Below are 15,980 nucleotides of genomic sequence, written 5' to 3' on the forward strand. Positions count from 1 at the left end.
GTTTAGATAAGTTAGACAAGGAAATACTTTTCCCATTAACTAATGGTACAAGGACTCGGAGACACAGATTGAAGGTTTTAGGTGAGAGATGCAGGGGGGAATGTGAGGAAGAACTTTTTTTACACAGTGGGTGGTAATGACCTGGAACTCACTGCCCACCAGGGTGGTGGAAGTGGAAAGAATCAATGATTTCAAAAGGGAATTGGATGGGCACTTGGAGGAAATAGACTGGCAGGGATTTGGGGGATCAAGTGGGAGAGTGGGACTGACTGAGTAGCTCCGTGGAGAGCCAGCATGGAAATCATGGGCTGAATGGCCCCCCGTCTTTGCTGTAAATGACTCTATGACTCTATGAGATCTGCCATTGTGTCTGATGCTCTTGTACAGATTGTCCCTGTAGGGATTTTGAGATCGGGACTGCCCAGGATGTGTATTTATAGTGCAGGTGGTGTTAGATGTTCCCACTCTCAAATCCCCATCATCTCTAGTGTCTGAGAGTCTTGGTACTGTGGAGGCCCAGGCCATGTATCGAAATATATACCCACCTGCTCGAGTGATTCCAACCTGCTGTGTAACTCGGGCACCTCATTTCCAAGCCCCGTGGAAACTGTTTCCTTGGTACCTGAAAAAGAAAAGAAGGAGGGGCAGGTGTCATTCCAGATACGCGGACAGTGCCAGTGGGTAACCCATCAGACAGAGAGGATAACAGTGAGGTGACACACGCATGGCGGTAGTGACAGAGATCCACGCCTGTCACAACAACATACAGTTCTTTCCTAGCTCTTAACTATTTGTACCAGGCAGGGCTGCACACAAGCAGTCTGTGTTCTCTCCATACCAACGGTCTCCTAATCCCATGTTCCCATCCCGTTCCCTATTCCCGTTCTCCTCCATTCATTCAGGTCCCGATCGATACTATTGTTAAATGTTGTCCTGGTCCCTGCTTCATTCATGAATTTTGGGCAGTCTACAGTCCCGCAGACCTCTGATGGGGAAAATATTTCCCCACTGTCTCTCCTAAATCTCTCCCACTCAATCTTATCTCAATTCCCCTTCATTGTAGATCCCTCAATCATTGGAAATAGTCTACATCTGTCAAACATGTCCAATTTTCTCATGACCTTGCCCACTTTAGGAGCCGCTTTCAATGTACTGTGACCCCCTAACCCCACCAAACCACTCTGCTCCCACACATCACCATTGGCGGCACCCCCATTCATTGGTATTCTGACACCAGCCGGTGTCCGTCTGGTGCTGGTGTCTGTCTGGTGCTAGTGTCTGTCTCTGCACATTATCACCTGGTGTCTGGGTGCTGGTGTCTGTCTCTGGACATTATCACCTGGTGTCTGGGTGCTGGTGTCTGTCTCTGTACATTATCACCTGGTGTCTGTCTCTGTACATTATCACATGGTGTCTGTCTGGGTGCTGGTGTCTGTCTCTGTACATTATCACCTGGTGTCTGGGTGCTGGTGTCTGTCTCTGTACATTATCACCTGGTGTCTGGGTGCTGGTGTCTGTCTCTGTACATTATCACCTGGTGTCTGGGTGCTGGTGTCTGTCTCTGTACATTATCACCTGGTGTCTGGGTGCTGGTGTCTGTCTCTGTACATTATCACCAGGTGTCTGGGTGCTGGTGTCTGTCTCTGTACATTATCACCTGGTGTCTGGTGCTGGTGTCTGTCTCTGTACATTATCACCTGGTGTCTGGGTGCTGGTGTCTGTCTCTGTACATTATCACCAGGTGTCTGGGTGCTGGTGTCTGTCTCTGTACATTATCACCTGGTGTCTGTCTCTGTACATTATCACCTGGTGTCTGTCTGGTGCTGGTGTCTGTCTCTGTACATTATCACCTGGTGTCTGTCTGGTTCTGGTGTCTGTCTCTGTACATTATCACCTGGTGTCTGGTGCTGGTGTCTGTCTCTGTACATTATCACCTGGTGTCTGTCTGGTTCTGGTGTCTGTCTCTGTACATTATCACCTGGTGTCTGGTGCTGGTGTCTGTCTCTGTACATTATCACCTGGTGTCTGTCTGGTGCTGGTGTCTGGCTCTGTACATTATCACCTGGTGTCTGTCTGGGTGCTGGTGTCTGTCTCTGTACATTATCACCTGGTGTCTGGTGCTGGTGTCTGTCTCTGTACATTATCACCTGGTGTCTGTCTGGTGCTGGTGTCTGGCTCTGTACATTATCACCTGGTGTCTGTCTGACGCTGGTGTCTGTCTCTGTACATTATCACCTGGTGTCTGTCTCTGTACATTATCACCTGGTGTCTGTCTGGTGCTGTTGTCTGACTCAGTACATTATCACCTGGTGTCTGTCTGGTGCTGGTGTCTGTCTCTGTACATTATCACCTGGTGTCTGTCTGGTGCTGGTGTCTGTCTCTGTACATTATCACCTGGTGTCTGTCTGGTTCTGGTGTCTGTCTCTGTACATTATCACCTGGTGTCTGTCTGGTGCTGGTGTCTGTCTCTGTACATTATCACCTGGTGTCTGTCTGGTGCTGGTGTCTGTCTCTGTACATTATCACCTGGTGTCTGTCTGGTTCTGGTGTCTGTCTCTGTACATTATCACCTGGTGTCTGTCTCTGTACATTATCACCTGGTGTCTGTCTGGTGCTGGTGTCTGGCTCTGTACATTATCACCTGGTGTCTGTCTGGTGCTGTTGTCTGTCTCTGTACATTATCACCTGGAGTCTGGTGCTGGTGTCTGTCTCTGTACATTATCACCTGGAGTCTGGTTCTGGTGTCTGTCTCTGTACATTATCACCTGGTGTCTGGTGCTGGTGTCTGTCTCTGTACATTATCACCTGGAGTCTGGTTCTGGTGTCTGTCTCTGTACATTATCACCTGGTGTCTGTCTGGTGCTGGTGTCTGGCTCTGTACATTATAACATGGTGTCTGTCTGGTGCTGGTGTCTGTCTCTGTACATTATCACCTGGTGTCTGGTGCTGGTGTCTGTCTCTGTACATTATCACCTGGAGTCTGGTGCTGGTGTCTGTCTCTGTACATTATCACCTGGTGTCTGTCTCTGTACATTATCACCTGGTGTCTGTCTCTGTACATTATCACCTGGTGTCTGTCTCTGTACATTATCACCTGGAGTCTGGTGCTGGTGTCTGTCTCTGTACATTATCACCTGGTGTCTGGTGCTGGTGTCTGTCTCTGTACATTATCACCTGGAGTCTGGTGCTGGTGTCTGTCTCTGTACATTATCACCTGGAGTCTGGTTCTGGTGTCTGTCTCTGTACATTATCACCTGGTGTCTGTCTGGTGCTGGTGTCTGGCTCTGTACATTATAACATGGTGTCTGTCTGGTGCTGGTGTCTGTCTCTGTACATTATCACATGGTGTCTGTCTGGTGCTGGTGTCTGTCTCTGTACATTATCACCTGGTGTCTGTCTGGTGCTGTTGTCTGTCTCTGTACATTATCACCTGGTGTCTGTCTGGTGCTGGTGTCTGTCTCTGTACATTATCACCTGGAGTCTGGTGCTGGTGTCTGTCTCTGTACATTATCACCTGGTGTCTGGGTGCTGGTGTCTGTCTCTGTACATTATCACCTGGTGTCTGGGTGCTGGTGTCTGTCTCTGTACATTATCACCTGGAGTCTGGTGCTGGTGTCTGTCTCTGTACATTATCACCTGGTGTCTGTCTGGTGCTGGTGTCTGTCTCTGTACATTATCACCTGGAGTCTGGTGCTGGTGTCTGTCTCTGTACATTATCACCTGGTGTCTGGTGCTGGTGTCTGTCTCTGTACATTATCACCTGGAGTCTGGTGCTGGTGTCTGTCTCTGTACATTATCACCTGGAGTCTGGTGCTGGTGTCTGTCTCTGTACATTATCACATGGTGTCTGTCTGGTGCTGGTGTCTGTCTCTGTACATTATCACCTGGTGTCTGTCTGGTGCTGGTGTCTGTCTCTGTACATTATCACCTGGAGTCTGGTGCTGGTGTCTGTCTCTGTACATTATCACCTGGAGTCTGGTGCTGGTGTCTGTCTCTGTACATTATCACATGGTGTCTGTCTGGTGCTGGTGTCTGTCTCTGTACATTATCACCTGGTGTCTGTCTGGTGCTGGTGTCTGTCTCTGTACATTATCACCTGGTGTCTGTCTGGTGCTGGTGTCTGTCTCTGTACATTATCACCTGGTGTCTGGTGCTGGTGTCTGTCTCTGTACATTATCACCTGGTGTCTGTCTGGCGCTGGTGTCTGTCTGACGCTGGTGTCTGTCTGACGCTGGTGTCTGTCTGGCGCTGGTGTCTGTCTGGTGCTGGTGTCTGTCTGGTGCTGGTGTCTGTCTCTGTACATAATCACCTGGTGTCTGTCTGGTGCTGGTGTCTGTCTCTGTATATTATCACCTGGTGTCTGTCTGGTGCTGGTGTCTGTCTCTGTACATTATCACCTGGTGTCTGTCTGGTGCTGGTGTCTGTCTGGTGCTGGTGTCTGTCTCTGTACATTATCACCTGGTGTCTGTCTGGTGCTGGTGTCTGTCTGGTGCTGGTGTCTGTCTGGTGCTGGTGTCTGTCTGGTGCTGGTGTCTGTCTGACGCTGGTGTCTGTCTGGTGCTGGTGTCTGTCTGGTGCTGGTGTCTGTCTGACGCTGGTGTCTGTCTGGTGCTGGTGTCTGTCTGGTGCTGGTGTCTGTCTGGTGCTGGTGTCTGTCTGACGCTGGTGTCTGTCTGGTGCTGGTGTCTGTCTGGCGCTGGTGTCTGTCTCTGTACATTATCACCTGCTGTCTGTCTGACGCTGGTGTCTGTCTGGTGCTGGTGTCTGTCTGGTGCTGGTGTCTGTCTGGTGCTGGTGTCTGTCTGACGCTGGTGTCTGTCTGACGCTGGTGTCTGTCTGGTGCTGGTGTCTGTCTGACGCTGGTGTCTGTCTGGTGCTGGTGTCTGTCTGGTGCTGGTGTCTGTCTGGTGCTGGTGTCTGTCTGGTGCTGGTGTCTGTCTGACGCTGGTGTCTGTCTGACGCTGGTGTCTGTCTGGTGCTGGTGTCTGTCTGGTGCTGGTGTCTGTCTGACGCTGGTGTCTGTCTGGTGCTGGTGTCTGTCTCTGTACATTATCACCTGCTGTCTGTCTGACGCTGGTGTCTGTCTGGCGCTGGTGTCTGTCTCTGTACATTATCACTCCCGGTACGTGGATACACTGACACGGCACGGGCCAGGAGTAATAACGAACAGCTGCCGACACACGGTATACATCTGATCCCAATCCCAATGTCGATCCTGCTCCTACTTCAGCCAGCTCTCGACGTCCACAGAATGTTCCAGAAGGCACTTCGGAGAAGAACAATAGTGATGAAACTGCTCCCGGGTGATCTGCGCTCACTCTCAAGACGGAAAAGTTCAGGAGAGGGAGAGAATTAAATCATTCCGACACCGGACCGTTCCCAGGAGACAGCCTACCCTACTCGATGATAACTGGACAGGTCGCTATCTCGGAGATCGACGTGTCCTCGGATGCCCTCCGGAGTTTGGGAATGGGGTTCTGTCCCCTCACTGGGATGGAGGTATGGATCCCACAGCTAACCTGTAATCCGTGTTTCTGGGCTGCACAGCTCGAGTTCCCTATCTTGGCTGTGCCGTTAAGGATAGCGCACAAAACTGGGAAAGGCATTCCCAACATCACATTGAAATGTTGTCTCACTATCGGTGCGATCCCTGACGCTCCAAGCCGGAGAGGGAGCTCGGGGTTTCTACAACGATCTGAGGCGGATAGGGAGTTTGTCTGATACTCCGAGATGGATAGTGAGCTCCATAGTTTTCCTGATGCTCTGAACCAGATAGGGAGTTCTGGGATTTCCCTGACATTGCAAGCCAGATAGGTAGCTCCGGAGTTTCTCTGATGCTCCGACCTGGATAGGTATCCCTGCGGGTTCCCTGATCCTCCGAGTCAGAGACGGAATTCCGGAGTTTCCCTGACACTCAGAGAAAGAGAGGGAGTTCTGAAGATTCCCTGACACTCCGAGACGGAGAGGGAGCTCTGGGGTTTCCCTGACACTCCGAGAGGGAGAGGGAGCTCTGGGGTTTCCCTGACACTCCGAGACGGAGAGGGAGCTCTGGGGTTTCCCTGCCACTCCGAGAGGGAGAGGGAGCTCTGGGGTTTCCCTGACACTCCGAGACGGAGAGGGAGCTCTGGGGTTTCCCTGACACTCCAAGAGGGAGAGGGAGTTCTGGGGTTTCCCTGACACTCCGAGATGGAGAGGGAGCTCTGGGGTTTCCCTGCCACTCCGAGACGGAGAGGGAGCTCTGAAGATTCCCTGACACTCCGAGACGGAGAGGGAGCTCTGGGGTTTCCCTGACACTCCGAGAGGGAGAGGGAGCTCTGGGGTTTCCCTGCCACTCCGAGACGGAGAGGGAGCTCTGGGGTTTCCCTGACACTCCGAGAGGGAGAGGGAGCTCTGGGGTTTCCCTGACACTCCGAGACGGAGAGGGAGCTCTGGGGTTTCCCTGACACTCCGAGACGGAGAGGGAGCTCTGGGGTTTCCCTGACACTCCGAGAGGGAGAGGGAGCTCTGGGGTTTCCCTGACACTCCGAGAGGGAGAGGGAGCTCTGGGGTTTCCCTGACACTCCGAGAGGGAGCTCTGGGGTTTCCCTGACACTCCGAGAGGGAGAGGGAGCTCTGGGGTTTCCCTGACACTCCGAGAGGGAGAGGGAGCTCTGGGGTTTCCCTGACACTCCGAGAGGGAGAGGGAGCTCTGGGGTTTCCCTGACACTCCGAGACGGAGAGGGAGCTCTGGGGTTTCCCTGACACTCCGAGAGGGAGAGGGAGCTCTGGGAATTCCCTGACACTCCGAGCTGGATTGGGAGCTCTGGGGTTTCCTGACACTCCGAGACGGAGAGGGAGTTCTGGGAATTCCCTGACACTCCGAGCTGGATTGGGAGCTCTGGGGTTTCCCTGACACTCCGAGCTGGATTGGGAGCTCTGGGGTTTCCCTGACACTCCGAGACAGAGAGGGAGCTCTGGGGTTTCCCTGACACTCTGAGCTGGATTGGGAGCTCTGGGGTTTCCCTGACACTCCGAGCTGGATTGGGAGCTCTGGGGTTTCCCTGACACTCCGAGACGGAGAGGGAGCTCTGGGGTTTCCCTGACACTCCGAGAGGGAGAGGGAGCTCTGGGGTTTCCCTGACACTCCGAGCTGGATTGGGAGCTCTGGGGTTTCCCTGACACTCCGAGAGGGAGAGGGAGCTCTGGGGTTTCCCTGACACTCCGAGAGGGAGAGGGAGCTCTGGGGTTTCCCTGACACTCCGAGAGGGAGAGGGAGCTCTGGGGTTTCCCTGACACTCCGAGACGGAGAGGGAGCTCTGGGGTTTCCCTGACACTCCGAGAGGGAGAGGGAGCTCTGGGGTTTCCCTGACACTCCGAGAGGGAGAGGGAGCTCTGGGGTTTCCCTGACACTCCGAGACGGAGAGGGAGCTCTGGGGTTTCCCTGACACTCCGAGAGGGAGAGGGAGCTCTGGGGTTTCCCTGACACTCCGAGACGGAGAGGGAGCTCTGGGGTTTCCCTGACACTCCGAGACGGAGAGGGAGCTCTGGGGTTTCCCTGACACTCCGAGAGGGAGAGGGAGCTCTGGGGTTTCCCTGACACTCCGAGAGGGAGAGGGAGCTCTGGGGTTTCCCTGACACTCCGAGAGGGAGAGGGAGCTCTGGGGTTTCCCTGACACTCCGAGAGGGAGAGGGAGCTCTGGGGTTTCCCTGACACTCCGAGAGGGAGAGGGAGCTCTGGGGTTTCCCTGACACTCCGAGAGGGAGAGGGAGCTCTGGGGTTTCCCTGACACTCCGAGAGGGAGCTCTGGGGTTTCCCTGACACTCCGAGACGGAGAGGGAGCTCTGGGGTTTCCTGACACTCCGAGACGGAGAGGGAGTTCTGGGAATTCCCTGACACTCCGAGCTGGATTGGGAGCTCTGGGGTTTCCCTGACACTCCGAGCTGGATTGGGAGCTCTGGGGTTTCCCTGACACTCCGAGACAGAGAGGGAGCTCTGGGGTTTCCCTGACACTCTGAGCTGGATTGGGAGCTCTGGGGTTTCCCTGACACTCCGAGCTGGATTGGGAGCTCTGGGGTTTCCCTGACACTCCGAGACGGATTGGGAGCTCTGGGGTTTCCCTGACACTCTGAGCCGGATTGGGAGCTCTGGGGTTTCCCTGACACTCCGAGCTGGATTGGGAGCTCTGGGGTTTCCCTGACACTCCGAGCTGGATTGGGAGCTCTGGGGTTTCCCTGACACTCTGAGCTGGATTGGGAGCTCTGGGGTTTCCCTGACACTCCGAGCTGGATTGGGAGCTCCGGGGTTTCCCTGACACTCCGAGCTGGATTGGGAGCTCTGGGGTTTCCCTGACACTCCGAGCTGGATTGGGAGCTCTGGGGTTTCCCTGACACTCCGAGCTGGATTGGGAGCTCTGGGGTTTCCCTGACACTCCGAGCTGGATTGGGAGCTCTGGGGTTTCCCTGACACTCCGAGCTGGATTGGGAGCTCTGGGGTTTCCCTGACACTCCGAGACAGAGAGGGAGCTCTGGGGTTTCCCTGACACTCTGAGCTGGATTGGGAGCTCTGGGGTTTCCCTGACACTCCGAGCTGGATTGGGAGCTCTGGGGTTTCCCTGACACTCCGAGACGGATTGGGAGCTCTGGGGTTTCCCTGACACTCTGAGCCGGATTGGGAGCTCTGGGGTTTCCCTGACACTCCGAGCTGGATTGGGAGCTCTGGGGTTTCCCTGACACTCCGAGACGGATTGGGAGCTCTGGGGTTTCCCTGACACTCTGAGCCGGATTGGGAGCTCTGGGGTTTCCCTGACACTCCGAGCTGGATTGGGAGCTCCGGGGTTTCCCTGACACTCCGAGCTGGATTGGGAGCTCCGGGGTTTCCCTGACACTCCGAGCTGGATTGGGAGCTCTGTTGTTTGTCGGATAGGGAACTGCAGAGTTTCTGTGATGTCCGGAGATTTACAATTGGATGCAGGTTGAGATGTCAGGCAGTGCTGTCTGTAGCTAACAATGTGCTGATGTAGGAATTCAGAAACATCGGCCTCTCCTCCATCTATCCACCAGGGTTAGGGTGGGTAATCATTTGTTTTCAACATTCCCGGGAATGTGGGCGTCACTGGCAGAGTTGTCACTTATTGCCCAACCCGAGCTGCCCATGAGAATCATGCAGTCTTAATATGATGCAGCAGAGGAAGAGGCCATTGAGCCCATCGAGTCTGGACTGGCTCTTCAGTGAAACTGTCTAATTAATCCCACTCTCCCTGCTCTCTCCTCATTGCCCTGTAACTTTCCCCTTCCAGTATTTATCCAATTCCCCTTTTGAAAGTTATTATTGAATCTGCTTCCACTGCCCTCTCAGGCAGCACGTTCCACATCACAACAACTCACTGTGTCAAATTCTCCTCATCTCCCCCTCTGGTTCTTTTAACAATCACCTTAAATCCTCTGGTTACTGACCCTCCTGCCACTGGATACTCGATCACATTTGAACATCTCTATTTAATCTCCCCTTAAACCTCTCTGCTCTCAGGAGAAGAATCCCAGATTCTCCAGTCTCTCCACATTAACGGGAAGTCCCTCATCCCTGGTTCCATTCCGGACAATCTCCCTCTACATCCTCTCCAAGACCCTGACATCCTCCCTAAAGTGTGGAGCCCGGGACTGGACACAGTAATCCAGTTGTTTTCCAAACTGCGATTTTTGACCGGGTGTACGGGTCTCACTGACCTGCTGGGAGAGACACAGGGGATGTAAATGATGGTGATGTTGTCATTGCTGATTTCTCACAGCTTCTCCCATCGACATTCAGCGTGTACCCTGGGAGGCACTTGCACCTGTAGCTGCCTGGGGTATTAACACAACGCTGGCCACACAGCTGGACACGAGAGCGACATTCATTAACATCTGGGATGGCAGAAGAGAAGGAGGAAGTGAGAAACAGAGAGAAAGAGAGAGAGAGATGACAAGGTATGCCGAGGGGAAGATCACGAATCTGATTGGAAGGCTCAGGCCTAATGCCAACGACCATTGGCTCATCCCAACCCACTGACCGATAGGGAATGTGGAAACAGCCCAGGGGGCCAGTGTGCTGGCTATATAACAGTTACTTTACTGCATTAGAAACCCATAGGCCTGGATTGATGATCGCAAAACATGAGTTCAAACCCAATCACATTAGTTACTGACTCCATCCCTCTCCCTGGCAACTGTCTGACACTAAACCAGTCAGTGCTGTTTAAACCTTGGTGTCATTGTCCCCCGAGGTGAGCCTCTGACCTCATATATTGTGCCATCACTAACATCGCCTATTTCCACTTCCATAACATCGCCCGACTGCGCCCCTGCCTCAGCTCATCTGCTGAAATCCTCATTAACACCCTCCTTAACTCTAGACTCGATGATTCCAACGCACTCCAGGCGGGTCTCCCACATTCTAAACTCTGTAAAACGTAAGATCATCTGAAACTATGCTGTCCATGTCCTAACTCTCACCAAGTCCCATTCCCCTATCACCCCCCTGTACTCACTGACCTACATTAACACACACCAAGTCCCGTTCATCTATCACCCCCCGTACTCACTGACCTACATTAACACACACCAAGTCCCGTTCCCCTATCACACCTGTACACACTGACCTACATTAACACACACCAAGTCCCGTTCCCCTATCACCCCCCTGTACTCACTGACCTACATTAACACACACCAAGTCCCGTTCATCTATCACCCCCCGTACTCACTGACCTACATTAACACACACCAAGTCCCGTTCCCCTATCACACCTGTACACACTGACCTACATTAACACACACCAAGTCCCGTTCCTCTATCACCCCTGTACTCACTGACCTACATTAACACACACCAAGTCCCGTTCCTCTATCACCCCCTGTACTCACTGACCTACATTAACACACACCAAGTCCCGTTCCCCTATCACACCTGTACACACTGACCTACATTAACACACACCAAGTCCCGTTCCCCTATCACCCCCTTGTACTCACTGACCTACATTAACACACACCAAGTCCCGTTCCTCTATCACCCCCTGTACTCACTGACCTACATTAACACACACCAAGTCCCGTTCCTCTTTCACCCCCTGTACTCACTGACCTACATTAACACACCAAGTCCCGTTCCTCTTTCACCCCCTGTACTCACTGACCTACATTAACACACACCAAGTCCCGTTCATCTATCACCCCCCGTACTCACTGACCTACATTAACACACACCAAGTCCCGTTCCCCTATCACACCTGTACACACTGACCTACATTAACACACACCAAGTCCCGTTCCCCTATCACACCTGTACACACTGACCTACATTAACACACACCAAGTCCCGTTCCTCTATCACCCCTGTACTCACTGACCTACATTAACACACACCAAGTCCCGTTCCTCTATCACCCCCTGTACTCACTGACCTACATTAACACACACCAAGTCCCGTTCCCCTATCACACCTGTACACACTGACCTACATTAACACACACCAAGTCCCGTTCCCCTATCACCCCCTTGTACTCACTGACCTACATTAACACACACCAAGTCCCGTTCCTCTATCACCCCCTGTACTCACTGACCTACATTAACACACACCAAGTCCCGTTCCCCTATCACACCTGTACACACTGACCTACATTAACACACACCAAGTCCCGTTCCTCTATCACCCCTGTACTCACTGACCTACATTAACACACACCAAGTCCCGTTCCCCTATCACCCCCTTGTACTCACTGACCTACATTAACACACACCAAGTCCCGTTCCTCTATCACACCTGTACACACTGACCTACATTAACACACACCAAGTCCCGTTCCTCTATCACCCCTGTACTCACTGACCTACATTAACACACACCAAGTCCCGTTCCCCTATCACCCCCTTGTACTCACTGACCTACATTAACACACACCAAGTCCCGTTCCTCTATCACCCCCTGTACTCACTGACCTACATTAACACACACCAAGTCCCGTTCCTCTATCACCCCCTGTACTCACTGACCTACATTAACACACACCAAGTCCCGTTCCTCTATCACCCCTGTACTCACTGACCTACATTAACACACACCAAGTCCTGTTCCTCTATCACCCCTGTACTCACTGACCTACATTAACACACACCAAGTCCCGTTCCTCTATCACCCCTGTACTCACTGACCAACATTAACACACACCAAGTCCTGTTCCTCTATCACCCCTGTACTCACTGACCGACATTAACACACACCAAGTCCCATTCCCCTATCACCCCCTGTACTCACTGACCTACATTAACACACACCAAGTCCCGTTCCTCTATCACCCCTGTACTCACTGACCTACATTAACACACACCAAGTCCTGTTCCTCTATCACCCCTGTACTCACTGACCTACATTAACACACACCAAGTCCCGTTCCTCTATCACCCCTGTACTCACTGACCAACATTAACACACACCAAGTCCTGTTCCTCTATCACCCCTGTACTCACTGACCGACATTAACACACACCAAGTCCCATTCCCCTATCACCCCTGTACTCACTGACCTACATTAACACACACCAAGTCCCGTTCCTCTATCACCCCCTGTACTCACTGACCTACATTAACACACACCAAGTCCCATTCCCCTATCACCCCTGTACTCACTGACCTACATTAACACACACCAAGTCCCGTTCCTCTATCACCCCTGTACTCACTGACATACGTTATCACACACCAAGTCCCGTTCCTCTATCACCCCCTGTACTCACTGACCTACATTAACACACACCAAGTCCCGTTCCCCTATCACCCCCTGTACTCACTGACCGACATTAACACACACCAAGTCCCGTTCCTCTATCACCCCCTGTACTCACTGACCTACATTAACACACACCAAGTCCCGTTCCCCTATCACCCCCTGTACTCACTGACCTACATTAACACACACCAAGTCCCGTTCCCCTATCACCCCCTGTACTCACTGACCTACATTAACACACACCAAGTCCTGTTCCTCTATCACCCCTGTACTCACTGACCGACATTAACACACACCAAGTCCCATTCCCCTATCACCCCCTGTACTCACTGACCTACATTAACACACACCAAGTCCCGTTCCTCTATCACCCCTGTACTCACTGACATACGTTATCACACACCAAGTCCCGTTCCTCTATCACCCCCTGTACTCACTGACCTACATTAACACACACCAAGTCCCGTTCCCCTATCACCCCCTGTACTCACTGACCTACATTAACACACACCAAGTCCCGTTCCTCTATCACCCCCTGTACTCACTGACCTACATTAACACACACCAAGCCCCGTTCCCCTATCACCCCCTGTACTCACTGACCTACATTAACACACACCAAGTCCCGTTCCCCTATCACCCCCTGTACTCACTGACCTACATTAACACACACCAAGTCCCGTTCCCCTATCACCCCCTGTACTCACTGACCTACGTTAACACACACCAAGTCCCATTCCCCTATCACCCCCTGTACTCACTGACCTACATTAACACACACCAAGTCCCGTTCCCCTATCACCCCCTGTACTCACTGACCTACATTAACACACACCAAGTCCCGTTCCCCTATCACCCCCTGTACTCACTGACCTACGTTAACACACACCAAGTCCCATTCCCCTATCACCCCCTGTACTCACTGACCTACATTAACACACACCAAGTCCCGTTCCCCTATCACCCCTGTACTCACTGACCTACATTAACACACACCAAGTCCCATTCCCCTATCACCCCTGTACTCACTGACCTACATTAACACACACCAAGTCCCGTTCCCCTATCACCCCTGTACTCACTGACCTACATTAACACACACCAAGTCCCGTTCCCCTATCACCCCTGTACTCACTGACCTACATTAACACACACCAAGTCCCGTTCCCCTATCACCCCCTGTACTCACTGACCTACATTAACACACACCAAGTCCCGTTCCTCTATCACCCCCTGTACTCACTGACCTACATTAACACACACAAAGTCCCGTTCCTCTATCACCCCCTGGACTCACTGACCTACATTAACACACACCAAGTCCCGTTCCTCTATCACCCCCTGTACTCACTGACCTACATTAACACACACCAAGTCCCGTTCCCCTATCACCCCCTGTACTCACTGACCTACATTAACACACACCAAGTCCCGTTCCTCTATCACCCCTGTACTCACTGACCTACATTAACACACACCAAGTCCCGTTCCCCTATCACCCCTGTACTCACTGACCTACATTAACACACACCAAGTCCCGTTCCTCTATCACCCCTGTACTCACTGACCTACATTAACACACACCAAGTCCCGTTCCTCTATCACCCCTGTACTCACTGACCTACATTAACACACACCAAGTCCCGTTCCCCTATCACCCCTGTACTCACTGACCTACATTAACACACACCAAGTCCCGTTCCTCTATCACCCCCTGTACTCACTGACCTACATTAACACACACCAAGTCCCGTTCCTCTATCACCCCTGTACTCACTGACCTACATTAACACACACCAAGTCCCGTTCCTCTATCACCCCTGTACTCACTGACCTACATTAACACACACCAAGTCCCGTTCCCCTATCACCCCTGTACTCACTGACCGACATTAACACACACCAAGTCCCGTTCCTCTATCACCCCTGTACTCACTGACCTACATTAACACACACCAAGTCCCGTTCCTCTATCACCCCCTGTACTCACTGACCTACATTAACACACACCAAGTCCCGTTCCTCTATCACCCCCTGTACTCACTGACCTACATTAACACACACCAAGTCCCATTCCCCTATCACCCCCTGTACTCACTGACCGACATTAACACACACCAAGTCCCGTTCCCCTATCACCCCTGTACTCACTGACCTACATTAACACACACCAAGTCCCGTTCCCCTATCACCCCTGTACTCACTGACCTACGTTAACACACACCAAGTCCCGTTCCCCTATCACCCCCTGTACTCACTGACCTACATTAACACACACCAAGTCCTGTTCCCCTATCACCCTCTGGACTCACTGACCAACATTAACACACACCAAGTCCCGTTCCTCTATCACCCCCTGTACTCACTGACCTACATTAACACACACCAAGTCCCGTTCCTCTATCACCCCTGTACTCACTGACCTACATTAACACACACCAAGTCCCGTTCCCCTATCACCCCCTGTACTCACTGACCTACATTAACACACACCAAGTCCCGTTCCCCTATCACCCCCTGTACTCACTGACCTACATTAACACACACCAAGTCCCGTTCCTCTATCACCCCCTGTACTCACTGACCTACATTAACACACACCAAGTCCCGTTCCCCTATCACCCCCTGTACTCACTGACCTACATTAACACACACCAAGTCCCGTTCCCCTATCACCCCCTGTACTCACTGACCTACATTAACACACACCAAGTCCCGTTCCCCTATCACCCCCTGTACTCACTGACCTACATTAACACACACCAAGTCCCGTTCCCCTATCACCCCTGTACTCACTGACCTACAGAAACACACACCAAGTCCCGTTCCTCTATCACCACTGTACTCACTGACCTACATTAACACACACCAAGTCCCATTCCCCTATCACGCCTGTACTCACTGACCTACATTAACACACACCAAGTCCCGTTCCCCTATCACCCCTGTACTCACTGACCTACAATAACACACACCAAGTCCCGTTCCCCTATCACCCCTGTACTCACTGACCTACATTAACACACACCAAGTCCCGTTCCCCTATCACCCCCTGTACTCACTGACCTACATTAACACACACCAAGTCCCGTTCCCCTATCACCCCCTGTACTCACTGACCTACATTAACACACACCAAGTCCCGTTCCCCTATCACCCACTGTACTCACTGACCTACATTAACACACACCAAGTCCCGTTCCCCTATCACCCCTGTACTCACTGACCTACATTAAC

General features: G+C 52.4%; 1 protein-coding gene across 7 annotated transcripts in view; it reads right to left on the reverse strand.

Moving 5' to 3' along the window:
- The window catches only part of egfl7 (EGF-like-domain, multiple 7), a 158,023-nt gene that overhangs the window by 8,382 nt on the left and 133,661 nt on the right, over nt 1–15,980 (reverse strand). For all 7 annotated transcript variants that reach the window (XM_068025526.1, XM_068025527.1, XM_068025523.1 and 4 more), the window contains 2 exons: nt 9,703–9,879; nt 546–622 (listed from right to left, as the gene is read on the reverse strand). In XM_068025526.1, coding sequence (XP_067881627.1) covers nt 546–622; nt 9,703–9,879 — 254 coding nt within the window. The remainder of the gene's footprint in view (nt 1–545; nt 623–9,702; nt 9,880–15,980) is intronic.

This window comes from Heterodontus francisci, unplaced genomic scaffold (assembly GCF_036365525.1).
Source record: "Heterodontus francisci isolate sHetFra1 unplaced genomic scaffold, sHetFra1.hap1 HAP1_SCAFFOLD_894, whole genome shotgun sequence".
Lineage (NCBI taxonomy): Eukaryota > Metazoa > Chordata > Chondrichthyes > Heterodontiformes > Heterodontidae > Heterodontus > Heterodontus francisci.